At 41.7% G+C, this 16550-nt stretch overlaps 1 protein-coding gene across 1 annotated transcript in view; it reads left to right on the top strand.

Moving 5' to 3' along the window:
* Positions 1-14739, top strand: part of LOC110498826 (pro-neuregulin-3, membrane-bound isoform-like) — a 323361-nt gene extending 308622 nt beyond the window's left edge. Inside the window, exon 9 of the mRNA XM_021575470.2 lies at positions 12500-14739. Coding sequence (XP_021431145.2) covers positions 12500-13262 — 763 coding nt within the window. The 3' untranslated portion in view covers positions 13263-14739. The remainder of the gene's footprint in view (positions 1-12499) is intronic.
* Positions 14740-16550: the final 1811 nt, after the last annotated feature.

Raw genomic sequence — 16550 nt, 5'->3', positions numbered from 1 at the left:
ATAAAACAAACTTAGGGAGGCGGCTTCTGATGAAACATGCATGAAACCAAGGCTTTTACGGTTACAGAAGTCAACAAATGAGAGTGCCTGGGGAATAAGTCTAGTGCTGGGGGCTACAGGGCCTGGGTTAACCTCTACATCAGCAGAAGAACAGAGGAGGAGTAGGATAAGTGTATGGCTAAAGGATAAAATAACTGGTCGTCTAGTGCGTTGGGAACAGAGAATAAAATGAGCAGATTTCTGGGCATGGTAGAATAGATTCATGGCATAATGTACAGAAACGGGTATGGTAGGATGAGAGTACAGTGGAGGTAAACCTAGACATTGAATGACGATGAGATTGGTTGTGTCTCTGGAGGTACCAGTTAAGCCAGGTGAGGTCTCAGCATTTGTGAGGTGTGGGACAAAAGCGGTATCTAAGGCATGGTGAGCGGGGCTGGGGGCTCTACAGTGAAATAAGACAATAATTACTAACCGACACAGCAGTAGTCAAGGCATATTGACATTAGGGAGAGGCATGTGTAGCCGAATGATCATAGGGTCCAATGAGCAACAATATGTGAGTCAGGGAACCGCTAGGTGAGCGGGAGACACGGCAATTCAGAAAGCTAGCGGGCCGGGTCTAGCAGATGGGTCTTTGGTGACATCGCAACGGAAAAGCCTTTTAAAACCACCTTGGACGATTAAGTCTGCAGACCAGTCGTGATGGATTGGCGGGGCTCCGTGTCGCCAATAAAGGGTCCAGGCCAATTGGCAAAAGAGGTTTTGTAACCCAAGAATTAGCTGGTATACCTATTCGGCTAGCCGCGAGATGGGCCTAGCTCGAGGCTAGCTCAAGGCTAACTGGTGCTTGCTTCTGGACAGGCGTTAGCCAGCAATGGCCACTCGGTTGCATTGAACTAGCTGCGATGATCCGGTGTAATGGTCCAGAACTTGAGGTAGGGATCCGGTGATGTGGTCGAGAAAAGCAGTCCAATATGCTCTGGGTTGATATCGCTAGGATTTGGATTTGAAACAATAGCCAACAAGCTGTGGTCAACTATTTTAGCACTGTTTTGTGCTGCTCTATGACAAGCATGGGGACTGGTCTTGATAAATCAATGAGTTTTTTATTTTCACTGAATCTCCTTTTGGGTATTGGTTAGACTACAATTAGGTTGTGGAAATGTTATGCTCTTAATACTGTAGCCTACTTCCGACCGTCACGTTGTACAGCGCCATATTTTCCGTTCCATCCTAACGGAAACCCTGAAGGTTTCGGTTTTTGATTTTCTTGGAATAGAAACACCATAATATTAATCTAATTAATGAACCTAAATTTCTTAAAATCAATCCCATATACTATGTTCTTCCAAATAAAGGTTTTAAATTCTCTAGCACAGCCAATATTGAAGACTATCAAATGCTTTTCAAAGATGCCCTCTGGTGGTCGTACTAGCACTAACTAGCATTAATGGTAACAATGGCTGACAATCAAATAACGTGCCATAGAATTCTGCGGCAGCCCGCAAGGTGTGCTTCAGTGTTATGCAACTTTTGAAGGAAAAACCACTGTAGCTACATGATGTAGCTATCGTAAACACCTTTAACTTCTTGGTGCACCCATCCGCCAACATCCGCTGAATTGCAGAGCGCCAAATCAAATTAAATGACTAAATATATTTAATTTTCATGAAATCACAAGTGCAATATAGCAAAACACAGCTTGCCTTGTTCTTAATCCACCTGGCGTGTCAGATTTCAAAAAGGCTTTACAGCAAAAGCTATCCAATCGTTTCTGTTAGGACATCTCTCTCAGCAGACAAAACATTTCAAACAGCTAGCAGCAAATTAGATCGGTCACGAAAGTCAGAAAAGCAATAAAATGAATCGCTTGACGATCTTCAGATGTTTGCACTCAAGAGACTCCCAGTTACACAATAAATGTTATTTTTATTCGATAAAGACTCTTTTTATATCCAAAAACCTCCATTTGGTTGGCGCGGTTTGTTCAGAAATCCACAGGCTCGTGCAGGTCATGACGGGCAGATGAAAATTCCAAATAGTATCCGCAAAGTTCGTAGAAACATATCAAATGTTTTTTATAATCAAAGCTCAGGTTGTTTTTACAATAAATAATTGATAATATTTCAACCGGACCGTAGATTTTTCAATAGAAGAGAGAGAGAAAATGTCTGCTCCAAGCTGTTGCGCATGCAAAACTCTGCTGGCACCCAGCCATCCACTGACGCGATGTGATCGTTCTCGTTCATTTTTCAGAATAAAAGTCTGAAACTATGTCTAAAGACTGTTCACACCATGTGGAAGCCATAGGGATCTGGATCTGAATATGGTTGATATCCCTTTAAATGGAGGGAAGGCATGCAATGGAACAGGGAGTTCTGTTGGCAGATTGGATTGTTTGACTGATCGACTGACTACAACAACTTTTTCAAACAGGTTTTACATTTGTTTTAATGTGATTTACACCATGTTGGGTTATGTTTTTAGTTGTTGTTAAAGACTACTGGGAGTTCTGATAACCTTTTGTTGTTGTGTGGTAAAATAGTTAGAGATTTTGATTGTGTGATTGAGACTGGGTTTAAAATGCACTTTATGAACAGACAAATAATGCGTGATTAAGGTCACTTGATCTCATTTACCGTGTTGCACTCTTTTTAGGCACAAGTTACAGGACTTTTCTTGAGGAACCAGAGACCATTGTGCTGTGACATTATTATGTGTGTGATCATTTATTTTGGTAATACAACCAATGCAAAATAACATTTGTTTTTGAAGTTATTTCCATTGTTTTAATCCTTGTGTGGTGTTCGAGTCTGTGGGACCCGTTTACTAAAATGTTTACTAAAAGAAAAATGATACAATTTAATATTTTTTTCAACCTGAGACTCATTGGCCTTGGCTCATTTTCTGTGAAGAACATGTAAAAAAGAAGTGACTGCACAATGTGCACCCCCTACACATTTATATTACATATGTCGTGTTTGTGTCCACTGGACCCGGTGGTAAAACAAGTGTGTGTATAGGTGAAAACAAGTAAAAATGAAGCAAAAAGGTTTGCTGTGTGCCTTCACTCTGTCTTCCTCCTCCATGGGCCTGCTGTTTCAACATAGCAGCAAGAACCTGTCTGTCTCCCTGCCTGTCTGCCTGTCTCCTGCTTTTCTCAAACTCTTTACCTTTTGTACTGTGTGAAACTACACAATGTCTTGTGGGAACCTGCACAGTGAGTTGGAAGAAGAGGATGAGGTTGACCCCCAGCCAGCCCCAGGACCAGCCCGTCAGCAGCCAGCCCCAGGACCAGCCCATCAGCAACCAGCCCCAGGACCAGCCCATCAGCAACCAACTCATCAGTAGCTTGCAGGGGTAGAAATATGGATGTAAACATTTTTGATATACAATTGTCTTCTTGCCCAAGAAATAAGCCACCCTGCATGGCTGCCAATGTGATGAGGATGCAACCAGGGCCGACGCGGATGGTGGAGGACATAAAGTCTTCTTTTGAACTGTTCATCACAGACACATCAAAAAATCATTCTGGTCTGCACTAAATTGGAGGGAAGGAATGTTTTTTGAGAGAGATGCATACTTTGGAGTTCATATCCTTACTGGTGTTTTCCAGTCCAATGGGGAATCAACAAAATCCCTGTGTGATGCAGAAACTGGCAGAGAACTTTTCTGTGCAACAATGTCTCTGGAAAATTTCCACATTGTTTCCAGGATTATGCGCTTCGATAACCGAGACACCAGTCGGCGGCAGAGAGACAAGCTAGCTGCAATCAGGTCAATGTGGGATAAGTGGTTGGACCGCCTTCCCCTGTTTTAAAACCCTGGGCCCAACGTTACTGTTGATGAGCGTCTTATGCCATTTAGGGGACGCTGCCTCTTCAGGCAGTACATACTGTCTAAACCCGCTAAATATGGAATCAAGATCTGGGCTGCCTGTGGTGCTGGTTCATCATATGCGTGGAACTTGCAATTGTATACGGGGAAGCCAGATGAAGGAGCCCCTGAGAAGAACCAAGGGATGCGGGTTGTCCTGGACGTAACACAGGGACTTCGTGGCCACAACATCACATGTAATCACTTTTTTACTTTGCACAAGTTGGGACAGGAGCTCCTCAAGAGGAAGCTAACGATTGTAGGAACAGTACGAAAAACAAGCCAGAGCTCCCACTTCAGCTGTTGAATACACAGAACAGGCCTATCAATTCCTCTAAGTTTGTGTTCAAGGCCGACACGTTCCTAGTGTCCTACGTGCCAAAGAAAGGCCAAAATGTGGTACTCACGAGTACGCTGCATAGGGATGGGACAATCTGTGGCCAGGAACATCAAAAACCAGAAATCATAATGGATTACTATGCCACAAATGGAGAGGCGGACAGTTTAGACAAGCTGGTGACTAGCTACAGCTGCAAAAGACAAATCCTACGCTGGCCATTTGTGATATTCTTCAACATCTTGGATATCTCGGCATACAATGTGTTTGTAATCTGGATGGTGTTGAACACAGATTGGAACAGAGGGAAGCTCCAGAGCAGACAGCTCTTTCTTGAGGAGGCATTGGTAAGACCTCAAATCCAGAGGAGGAAACATATCCCAAGGACCCCAGCTTCTGCAGCCATCGTGAGGAGGATTCAGGAGGAGGATGCTAGTGCCCCATCTACCCGACCAACAGAAGCAACAGCGGCAATACAGGAAGTAAGTGTGAGTGATTTGTGAGTGATGTTGTTGCATGTGTGTGTGTCTGACTCTCCTACCTTGGCCTATATATTTGTTTATTTATTTATTTTACCCCCTTTTTCTCCCCAATTTCGTGGTATCCAGTTGTTAGTAGTTACTATCTTGTCTCATCGCTACAACTCCCGTACGGGCTCGGGAGAGACGAAGGTCGAAAGCCATGCGTCCTCCGAAACACAACCCAACCAAGCCGCACTGGTTCTTAACACAGCGCGCATCCAACCCGGAAGCCAGCCGCACCACTGTGTCGGAGGAAACACTGTGCACCTGGCGACCTGGTCAGCATGCACTGCGCCCGGGCCCGTCACAGGAGTCGCTAGTGTGCGATGAGACAATGATATCTCTACCGGCCAAACCATCCCTAAACCGGACGATGCTAGTTGGCCTATATATTTGAGTGAGTTAGTGAGTGAGATGTTAGTAAAATTCCTGAAGTAAGTGTTTTCATCATTCCAGATTAGCAACAAGAAGAAGCCCTGCGATGTGTGTGGACGTAATAAGGCCAGGAAGACATGGCACGCATGCATCAAGTGCAATAAATAAATTAGCATCACACACACAGTAAAACTCTGTCCCTCATGTGGTGTGTAGACCGGCCTTAATTTGTGTTAAATGGGGCTCATTTACAATTTTCCATAAAATACTGTATGTAAAATGTGTCTTTCCAATTTGTTCCTTGTTTCATTTGTATTTGTTCAAGATTAACATGATTTATTCTACCCATGTCTTGATTATAATAGATTTTTGTTGACAAAAATCAGATTTTGTATTTAAAAAATTAAAAAATTAAAAAATGTGATTTAGCAGAGGTATATGGCCAATATTAACCATGTATGCTGTCTATATTGCTTGTAATTGATGTAATTCAACATCTTAGTATTTTTGCGTAAATTATTATGGCTGTATTGTTTTAAAAACACAATGTTTTTGGTCCATCAGACCCGCGAACATTGGGTGAATAACAAAAACATGAACACCACACAAGGGTTAAGAGTTTACGAAGTGTATTTCTATACTGACGGAGTCTTTTGTACTGGCCCAGACAGGACTCATTCCCACACAAACAAAAAGAAGAAATCAATATTTTCTCAGGTAGTCATGACCTACCTGGCACCTCAAACAAACAATAACCTTAAGTCAAAACCATTACATAAAAAATGGCACCCCAGATGGGATTCGAAACCCACAATACCCAGCTTAGGAATAGCTTGTCTAGCTGGTTATGCTGGCAGACCAGCCTTCACTGGGTATTTGTTAGTCCTATTCAATTATCATGCGAAATAGGCTAAGTAAGTAATTAACCCTAATGTTTTTTTCATCTGTCTGGATCGTTTACCTTTGAACAATGTGTGTGAATAAGTGACGGAACATAATGATGCGCTTTGAGATGCAAACTGAGTGACAGCGCAGTATTGTCACAATAATGTGACAAAATGTGCAACCAATGAGTAGTGCACTACAAATGGAATAGGTTGCCAATTGAGACACAACCATAGGTCTCCGAGATAATTTATTGCACTTGAAAGTCCCTGGCAACGTTCTTATTAGCATGCCAACCTCTTCAAGCATCACAGTGACTTGTAAAGTACAAACTGTTGTCAAACTCTTCTATATCACATCACAATTAATATTCGTATTCAACAGGGTAGCATGCAGGAAGCTCAGCATATTCGTTCAACGACTGTGAGTAGATCTCCTGGAGCATTGCACAAACACACGCCAACACATACAGCATACAGACTAGTATGCATGCACACAGACACTATGCACACATTCAATATGCACGCTCACGCACAACACATACAGTGTGCAGGTTTTGCATGCAACGACAAACACATAGTATGCAGGCCATATGTAGAGTATTCACACATGTGCACAAACACACACACAGTATGCATTCACACACAAACACACATGCAGAGAGGGAGAGATAACTAGGATATTTTTTTTAAGCAGCAGAGGAGGAATCTGTAGCCATAGCCAATTAATGGCTTGCAAATCCTCAGGGAACGAGTGGTATAAGAGTGCTTTTCTCTTCTCATCGACATGCAAAGATTGGGTTAGTTAGTTGACTAGTTGGAACATATTAACTATTGATAACCCCTTTACAGATCCATCAGCAAAGAAAGTCTGTGCTGGCGCAGGGAAGTTGGACTGACCTATTTCTAGATTTAACAGCCATACAAAACTCTCCCTCCCTTGTTGCCATGGAGACACCCTCAGGTCTCTGGGGATAAGCAGTAAGAGATGGGGAGAGATGGGGAGAGAGAGGGAGAGAGAAAGCATCACTTAGAGCATCTGCTATATGGCTAAAATGTAAAGCAGAGAGGGCGAAGGAGTGAGGGAGACAGAGAGCATGAGGAAGGGAGAGAGACCATAAAGAGACAGCGAGAGAGAGAGAACAAAAGCGTGAATATTGGCATGAGAACCAGGCCGTGTTTTCAATTTTGACAGCAAATCCCCAACGAGCATTGTGAGTTTCGTTAAACACTGTCAGAAACACATATTTACCTGTCACAGATGAAGAATGGATTGAAGCCAAATGTGCCGTGTCAGTTATTTTTAGATATGTTAAGATGCGCTGGATTTACCTCCAGTGCACACATTCCCCTGTAAAAGAGAAGAATGGGGAAAGTAGTTCAATTATTTGTACTCATTTATGGACATTTATGGTCTCTGAAGTCAGACAATAAAAATGGCTCACTCCTCGGGGCTTTATTGAGTGGGTCTTTTTAGGTTTCACTAACAGCATTTGAAAATTAAGAAGACACATTTTGAAATTAGATCTCAATACTGTACCATATTTCCTTATTACCTTTACCATTCAGCCATTAGATTTGCCACCAATGCTCCTTATAGGACACATCACTGCATTCTATACTCTTCTGTAAACTGGTCATCTCTGTATATCTGTTGCAAGACCCACTGGTTAATGCTTATTTATAAAACCCTCTTAGGCTTCCCTCCCCCCTATCTGAGATATCTACTGCAGCCCATATCCTCCACATTCAAACCCGTTCTGCTAGTCACATTCTATTAAAGGTCCCCAAAGCACACACATCCCTGGGTCACTCCTCTTTTCAGTTCGCTGCAGCTAGCGACTGGATCGAGCTGCAACAAACACTCAAACGGGACAGTTTTATCTCAATCTCTTCATTCAAAGACTCAATCATGGACACTCCTACTGACAGTTGTGGCTGCTTTGTGTGATGCATTGTTGTCTCTATCTTCTTGCCCTTTGTGCTGTTGTCTGTACCCAGTAATGTTTGTACCATGTTTTATGCTGTGGCCATGTTGTGTTGCTACCATGCTGTGTTGTCATGTTGCGGCCTTGCTATGTTGTTGTCTTAGGTCTCTTTTTATGTAGTGTTGTGCTGCCTCTCTTGATGTGATGTGAGTTCTGTCCTATATTTATATTGTATTTATTTTTAAGCCCAGGCCCCTGTCCCTGCAGGAGGCATTTGGCCTTTTGGAAGGCCGTCATTGTAAATAAGAATTTCTTATTAACTGCCTTGCCTAGTTAAATAAAGGTTAAATAAATAAAAATACAACTAGTTTGGTGAAATCTGCAATCCGACTGGCTGAAATGAGGTTCCAAGCCATTGACAATTCTCGGTTATCCATAATGTCTATGGAAGCAGTGTCAGTTTTCAAAATATCAATAAGCCAACTCTGAGCCTTAACCAAAACAAAAAAACATGACAATTTCTCTCGCCTCGGATCCACAACCAGTAGTAACCACACACTTAATTGAAGGTTATCTTAAAATGAAAAGACTAATGTAACATTCTGCACCACAATAACATTGTTGCCGAGGTTGACTTGCCAGGTAGCTACAGGATTTGAGTATCTCAGACGTTTTCTAATAACAGCTGTGCTAGCCTATGTGAAGTGCTAGTTTGCAATGACGATAGCTGACCGAAATGTAGTTGAAAACAGGTGGTCAAACGAGATACATGGGAGTATTTGACAGCACTAGTGCCACTTGCGTCATGACCGCAACACATTTTGTAACACAGAAAGACGGAAAACATGGAAAATGTTTATTACTCATAAGATGCTGCAACAAAGACGTCTCTGCATAAACAAATGAATGCTAGCTAGCTAATTTTCTCCTCGTTGGTCCTACGTTTAGAATGAATCCAATTGAGTTTTTTTGGTTGTTGGTTTAGCTTTCTATAACTTCTTAGCAAGTAAGGTGTGCATGTGGTTAATGCTAGCTAATTCGTAACACCATCTAGACTGGACTCTGAAATTGGACTTTTGGGGTACATGGGCTACAGCCAGCTGCTATTTTTACACCAGGGATGGGCAACTTTGACTTTTATGGGGGTGGGGGCCACAAACTGGAACTCATCATGAGGGGTCGCAGCGGGTCTGCGTTCCCAGATATATACCTACATCCGTAACCCACACCTTTAGTCAGAGCCGGCCCTAGCCTATTGGGTTAATAAACAACATTGTGTTGGGGGCCCAAATTATTTCATGTAATTCTACTTATTTTGCCATGGAGCGGAGAGAAACATTTTCAGTTTTACAGCTAATTTCCTACAATTATGCACATTGCCATGCTGCACCTCTTCTTCCATACTTCACGGTTTGAACCACACATGCAGAGATCAACCGTTCACCTAATCTGCATCTCACAAAGACACGTCGGTTGGAACCCAAAATCTAAAATTTGGACTCATCAGACCATAGGACAGATTTCCACCGGTCTAATGTCCATTGCTCGTGTTTATTGTCCCAAGCAAGTCTCTTATTATTGGTAGCCTTTAGTAGTGGTTTCTTTGCAGCAATTTGACCATGAAGGCCTGATTCACGCAGTCTTCTCTGAACAGTTGATATTGAGATGTGTCTGTGACTTGAACTCTGTGAAGCATTTGGGCTGCAATTTTTGAGGCTGGTAACTCATATGAACTCTGCAGCAGAGGTAACTCTGGGTCTTCCTCTCCCGTGGTGGTCCTCATGAGATCCAATTTCATCATAGCGTTTGATGATTTTTGTGACTGCACTTGAAGAAACTTTCAAAGTTCTTGAAATGTTCCTTATTCACTGACCTTCATGTCTTTAAGTAATGATAGACTGTCGTTTCTCTTTGCTTATATGAGCTGTTCTTGCCATAATATGGATTTGGTCTTTTACCAAATAGGGCTATCTTCTGAATACTACTTCTACCTTGTCACAACACAACTGATTGGCTCAAACACATTAAGGAAAGAAATTCTACAAATTAACAAGGCACACCGGTTAATTGAAATGCATTCCAGGTAACTACCTCATGAAGCTGTTGAGAGAATGCCAAGAATGTGCAAAGCTGTCATCAAGACAAAGGGTGGCTACTTTGAAGATTTTCAAATATAAAATATATTTTGATTTGATTAACACTTTTTTGGTTGCTACATGATTCCATATGTGTTATTTCATAGTTTTGATGTTTTCACTATTATTCTACAATATAGGTAATAGTAAAAAATTAAGAACAACCCTGGAATGAGTAGGTGTGTCCAAACTTTTTGACTGGTACTGTATGGAAATGATACATGCATATATTTACCTTATCACTCTTCAACCCTCCTGTTGTGTTCGTTTCATGTTAGTTAATTCTGTGTTCTCGGTCCAAAAGGACCGCCCCATTACAGCTGATTATAAATACATGTATTTTCACCTAATGTTGCGTTAGATCTTTTTATCAACTTAAGTTCTTGTGAACATTGCAAGTTTTGAACTTCTATTTGCTATTTATGGCCTGTAGGCCTCATTAACCTGAGCTCATACAACTTGTTTTTGAGTAAAAAAAAGCATAATATATGGATTACTTTGACTATAACAAATACTCAGATGAAAGATATTGTGCTATTTATCACAGACTACTTTGTGTCGTTGGCCCTGTTGTCATATTCTCGGTGGGGATGAAGACCAGGACAAATTCCAATTCTTTGACCGGAATGTAGCAACAACCTCAGCAGGGCCCTCTTCGTCATCACTGGAATGTTCCACATCGGTTGTCTCTTGGTCTGGATCATATTCTGTGTTGTCTTCAACTTCTGACACTTCCTCCTCCAATGCATCTTCATTGTCAGTTGCCTGGCCTCTCTCCTCCTCACCAGTGTCATGATCAAAGATATGATCAAGAGCCTCACACACAGTATATCGTTTGGTCATTGTGCTGCCACATAATGAACTGTGAGCAAGGCCTCAAAAAAGCTTTATATACCAGAGCTGTGAGAACAGGTCTATATATTATTGAAACAATTCTGAGATTGTTTGTGAGAATGCCAACAGGTGTGGTTCCCGTAGGCGAAAGATTCTATTGAGGAAAGGTTGCCATGGAAGCCAAGAAGGGGAGTGAGGTTTGTGCGTGTGTGTGTGTGTGTCCTCAAACACACATGCATGTGGGGTCTGGGAGAGGAAGTGTGTCATTCTGATGAATGGGCATGTGCCTGAACTCAATTTTATGCACTAATTGTAGTCTCACCCATTCATTTCTAATGACCCGTCATTTTTGACCGGGAACACCACAGGTGTACAAAAGCTAAATAACACACCCAAAATGTTATGAAAATCATCAATGTATTTTGTGCGTTCATATGCTCTGTGTGGACAAAGTCATGGAACCTTATGACAATCAGATTAAATAAACTACATTTTTCATAGAGAAAACTTGTAAATCGGTCCAATTTGACAGGAACACAACAGGAGGGTAAAGACGATACACTAATTTATTTTTTATTTAACTAGGCAAGTCAGTTAAGAACAAATTCTTATTTACAATGACAGCCTAGGAACAGTAGGTTAACTGCCTCGTCCGATCTAGCAACTTCCGGTTACTGGTCCAACGCTCTAACCACTAGGCTACCTGCCGCCCCTTTATCACTCAAAGTGTTATGAACGATTGCACCACAAATAGATTTCCAGGGTATTGATGCATCCTCCTCCTAATACAGCCTCTTCCAACACCAAGGGTAGGGGAAGGGTATCCATCTTTAAAAGTTGAGTTTTACTCTGATGTCAAATCAACTCATATTTTTGCTAGCTAGCTAGCTACCTTAGCTGTTGATTGAAAATATAATTGTTTAGGAAAATCATGAATTCTGCAAAAATATGAAAGCTAAGCGCTACCCAGTCAGTCAGTGGCACTGACAGAATGAAACTGTCAGTGTTTCACTCTATCCCATAAAACATGACATTGCTAAGTAGGCATCATTTAGATAATAAAATGTTAAAGCTAATTAATAAGTTAGACCCTTACTGGACAACTTTGGTAGGTAGTTTCCAACAGATGTTTCTAATCCACCTGATTGGTCATCAACTGTTACTGGTCTTGGAACTCATGTGTGAACTCATGGGAACCTGCTTCTGGTAAACTTTTGCCACAAGTGACAATAAATATTATTGTTTCCAAAAGTTTGCCGCAGATTCACCACTAGTGGCAAATGTTTGCAAACTTCTGGCAACATTTTGTGGCCCACTATTTAGTTTGCAGCAAATTTACTAACTTGAGGGAAGTTTGCAGCAACACATTCATTTCTGTAAGGGTGGATTATAAATAATTACACAATGTTTATGCATTCCCAGTACTTCAGAGAATAAACATGTTTTTTGGGGCTTGAATTGTATGGGATGGGATTTCTATTCCTATTTTCTCTCTTTCCCTCTCCGCTTTGTCGTGTGAAAATGAGAAATCGTGCAATAATGGTTTGGGAGCAAAAGGTCATCTACCCTCTCTTTTTTCCCTTTTCTATTCTCTGCATCTCTTCAGGTTTGACACTGGGAGGGATGGTGGTGACGACCGCCAGCGGAGCGGGTTCCAGAATATGCAAACCCTATCTCGTTCAGCGTGGAAGAAAGATTGGAGGGAGGTGCCCTACACCCGTCTGGACAGAGGACTAAAACCTGCTCCTCCCTCTCTCCGCACACGATCGGTCCCCATCATCCCCTCTCTCCAGGGACACGGCCGTGAGGGGGGTCACATGGATGAGACCAGGCAGGGGGTCTCGCAGGGAGGGGGTCTCGCTGGGCCAGGTCACAAGGCCCAAGGACCTGCCAGTGGCAGCAGCCACACACCCCGTCACTCAACCACCTCTTCCTCTGAGACTGTACTAGAATCTGAGGCCAGATCCAGTCATGTGCGTCCCTGCGGCGTTAAGACTGTACTGAGGTTAGGGACAAGCCCTAGCCACATGCACCATGGCTCCTCTGAAACTCCAGTAGGGCCAGGGGGCTCGTTCCAACACTCTGGGACAGCAGCATCCAGATCAGGTGTTCCCAGGATGAACAGCACAAACACTATTATTGCTGTGACCGTGCTGGAGTCCGAGGGAAAGAACATGCGGTATACACCCAGATTGCTATACAGCTGTCCCGGGAGCAGGGGTCCTCAGGCAGGAGGCCAAAGGGAGGCCCAGGGGCTCGGGGAACAATACGCCCTCCCATCCCTGATGGATGGAGGGGCAAACTGCCTCCTGACAGCAGTGGTGAGCAGAGGTGCTGGAATTGATTATGCCAAAACGTCTGCCAGCTGAGTGGACTAGATCTTGCCGACAGGTGTGGTGATATTGATGATTTGTCGCCACAGATGGTTTGTTTACATAGCAGGTTAGGATAATTAATGTTGGGGCAGGGATGTGCAATGATGACAAAATACAATTTCAAAATACCATAAAGAACAACGTATGAAAATAAACTACAAAATTTAAAATATTTAATTAAAATAAATGTATTTTGGATTTTAAAATACAGAAATACATTTGCAAGTTGCCGGACCGAACAGCAACAACATTCTCAGTAACGGTTACAGAAACATTTGACTTGCTATGACTGTGATACGCTGTTGTTTATCAACATGAGTTAAATGCACTGACTGTAAGTCACTCAGGATAAAAGTGTCTGCTAAATGACCAAAATATAAATGTATATGTGAAAATAAACATACCAAAGCACACTAGGTATTACTATTGGCCTTGTTTCTGGGCGAAGCTCATTAGAGGAATACTCAGCATGCTTTTCAATTGTTCATTTGTACATATACAATTATATTTTGTTAATTTATCAGATGCTCTTAACACACCATATTGCCATCAGAATGTTGATACCAACACAGGGTGAAAGGGGGCCACACAATTGTGAACCGCTATAAAAATAATTGTATAGAAAAAAGTATTTTGTCATTTGAAAATACAAATTATAGCTCTCAACAGTATCTTGTTAAAACATACATTGGAGTGCAGTTCAGCCCAGTGTTATACAAATTACACAAAATACTCAGAAGTAATACACATTTCAAATACATGTAACAGAAATACTGCCCATCTCTGGTTGCAGGTGAATGAACGTGGTATGTTAGAATTAACACAGCAGGTTTGGTGAATTAATGTAGCATGTTAGGAGAATGGGGTTAAGGTTAGGAAAAAGTATTATGCATAGCTACAATGCTACAGTTGTCAACAACTGTAGTCCCTGACGTGCCAACTAGTTTGCGCTCTAGTCCTCCATCTGGCCACAATGGTAAAAACATAAACAATATCTGGTGACAAATCATCAGTAACATGACACCTGCAGGGAAAGATTCCGCCCACCTGCATCGACAACACGAGGGGAGTGGGACCACCTGCCTAAAAAATTGGACCAATCACAGATGGCCCCCGGTTTCTGTAAAAGAGCCACAGCAGCGTGGACTGCAGAGAGGAATTTATTGATACATTTAAGACCTTGAATTATTAAGAATACACACACAGTCTATGTGAATAATGTGAAACAATGCAGACGGACATAAAAACTGGAGTGGGAGCTTGATTTAAAAGTGTATAAAATAATATATACATTATCTATATGGCACTATCTAAACAACGCTTCTACTTAGAAATCAAAATAGTGTGTCATCGCTATGTTGTTTCTCTATTGTAAAGAAATCGAATTGTATATGTCATATACAGTGCCTTGCGAAAGTATTCGGCCCCCTTGAACTTTGCGACCTTTTGCCACATTTCAGGCTTCAAACATAAAGATATAAAACTGTATTTTTTTGCGAAGAATCAACAACAAGTGGGACACAATCATGAAGTGGAACGACATTTATTGGATATTTCAAACTTTTTTAACAAATCAAAAACTGAAAAATTGGGCGTGCAAAATTATTCAGCCCCTTTACTTTCAGTGCAGCAAACTCTCTCCAGAAGTTCAGTGAGGATCTCTGAATGATCCAATGTTGACCTAAATGACTAATGATGATAAATACAATCCACCTGTTTGTAATCAAGTCTCCGTATAAATGCACCTGCACTGTGATAGTCTCAGAGGTCCGTTAAAAGCGCAGAGAGCATCATGAAGAACAAGGAACACACCAGGCAGGTCCGAGATACTGTTGTGAAGAAGTTTAAAGCCGGATTTGGATACAAAAAGATTTCCCAAGCTTTAAACATCCCAAGGAGCACTGTGCAAGCGATAATATTGAAATGGAAGGAGTATCAGACCACTGCAAATATACCAAGACCTGGCCGTCCCTCTAAACTTTCAGCTCATACAAGGAGAAGACTGATCAGAGATGCAGCCAAGAGGCCCATGATCACTCTGGATGAACTGCAGAGATCTACAGCTGAGGTGGGAGACTCTGTCCATAGGACAACAATCAGTCGTATATTGCACAAATCTGGCCTTTATGGAAGAGTGGCAAGAAGAAAGCCATTTCTTAAAGATATCCATAAAAAGTGTTGTTTAAAGTTTGCCACAAGCCACCTGGGAGACCCACCAAACATGTGGAAGAAGGTGCTCTGGTCAGATGAAACCAAAATTGAACTTTTTGGCAACAATGCAAAACGTTATGTTTGGCGTAAAAGCAACACAGCTGAACACACCATCCCCACTGTCAAACATGGTGGTGGCAGCATCATGGTTTGGGCCTGCTTTTCTTCAGCAGGGACAGGGAAGATGGTTAAAATTGATGGGAAGATGGATGGAGCCAAATACAGGACCATTTTGGAAGAAAACCTGATGGAGTCTGCAAAAGATCTGAGACTGGGACGGAGATTTGTCTTCCAACAAGACAATGATCCAAAACATAAAGCAAAATCTACAATGGAATGGTTCAAAAATAAACATATCCAGGTGTTAGAATGGCCAAGTCAAAGTCCAGACCTGAATCCAATCGAGAATATGTGGAAAGAACTGAAAACTGCTGTTCACAAATGCTCTCCATCCAACCTCACTGAGCTCGAGCTGTTTTGCAAGGAGGAATGGGAAAAAATTTCAGTCTCTCGATGTGCAAAACTGATAGAGACATACCAAAAAGCGACTTACAGCTGTAATCGCAGCAAAAGGTGGCGCTACAAAGTATTAACTTAAGGGGGCTGAATAATTTTGCACGCCCAATTTTTCAGTTTTTGATTTGTTAAAAACGTTTGAAATATCCAATAAATGTCGATCCACTTCATGATTGTGTCCCACTTGTTGTTGATTCTTCACAAAAAAATACAGTTTTATATCTTTATGTTTGAAGCCTGAAATGTGGCAAAAGGTCGCAAAGTTCAAGGGGGCCGAATACTTTCGCAAGGCACTGTATATACAGTGGGGAGAACAAGTATTTGATACACTGCTGATTTTGCATGTTTTCCTACTTACTAAGCATGTGGAGGTCTGTCATTTTTATCATAGGAACACTTCGACTGTGAGAGACAGAATCTAAAACAAAAATCCAGAAAATCACATTGTATGATTTTTAAGTAATTAATTTGCATTTTATTGCATGACATAAGTATTTGATAACCTACCAACCAGTAAGAATTCCGGCTCTCACAGACCTGTTCGTTTTTCTTTAA

Source organism: Oncorhynchus mykiss, chromosome 20, assembly GCF_013265735.2.
Source record: "Oncorhynchus mykiss isolate Arlee chromosome 20, USDA_OmykA_1.1, whole genome shotgun sequence".
In the NCBI taxonomy this organism is placed as follows: domain Eukaryota; kingdom Metazoa; phylum Chordata; class Actinopteri; order Salmoniformes; family Salmonidae; genus Oncorhynchus; species Oncorhynchus mykiss.
This window is presented reverse-complemented; position numbering and strand designations above follow the sequence as displayed.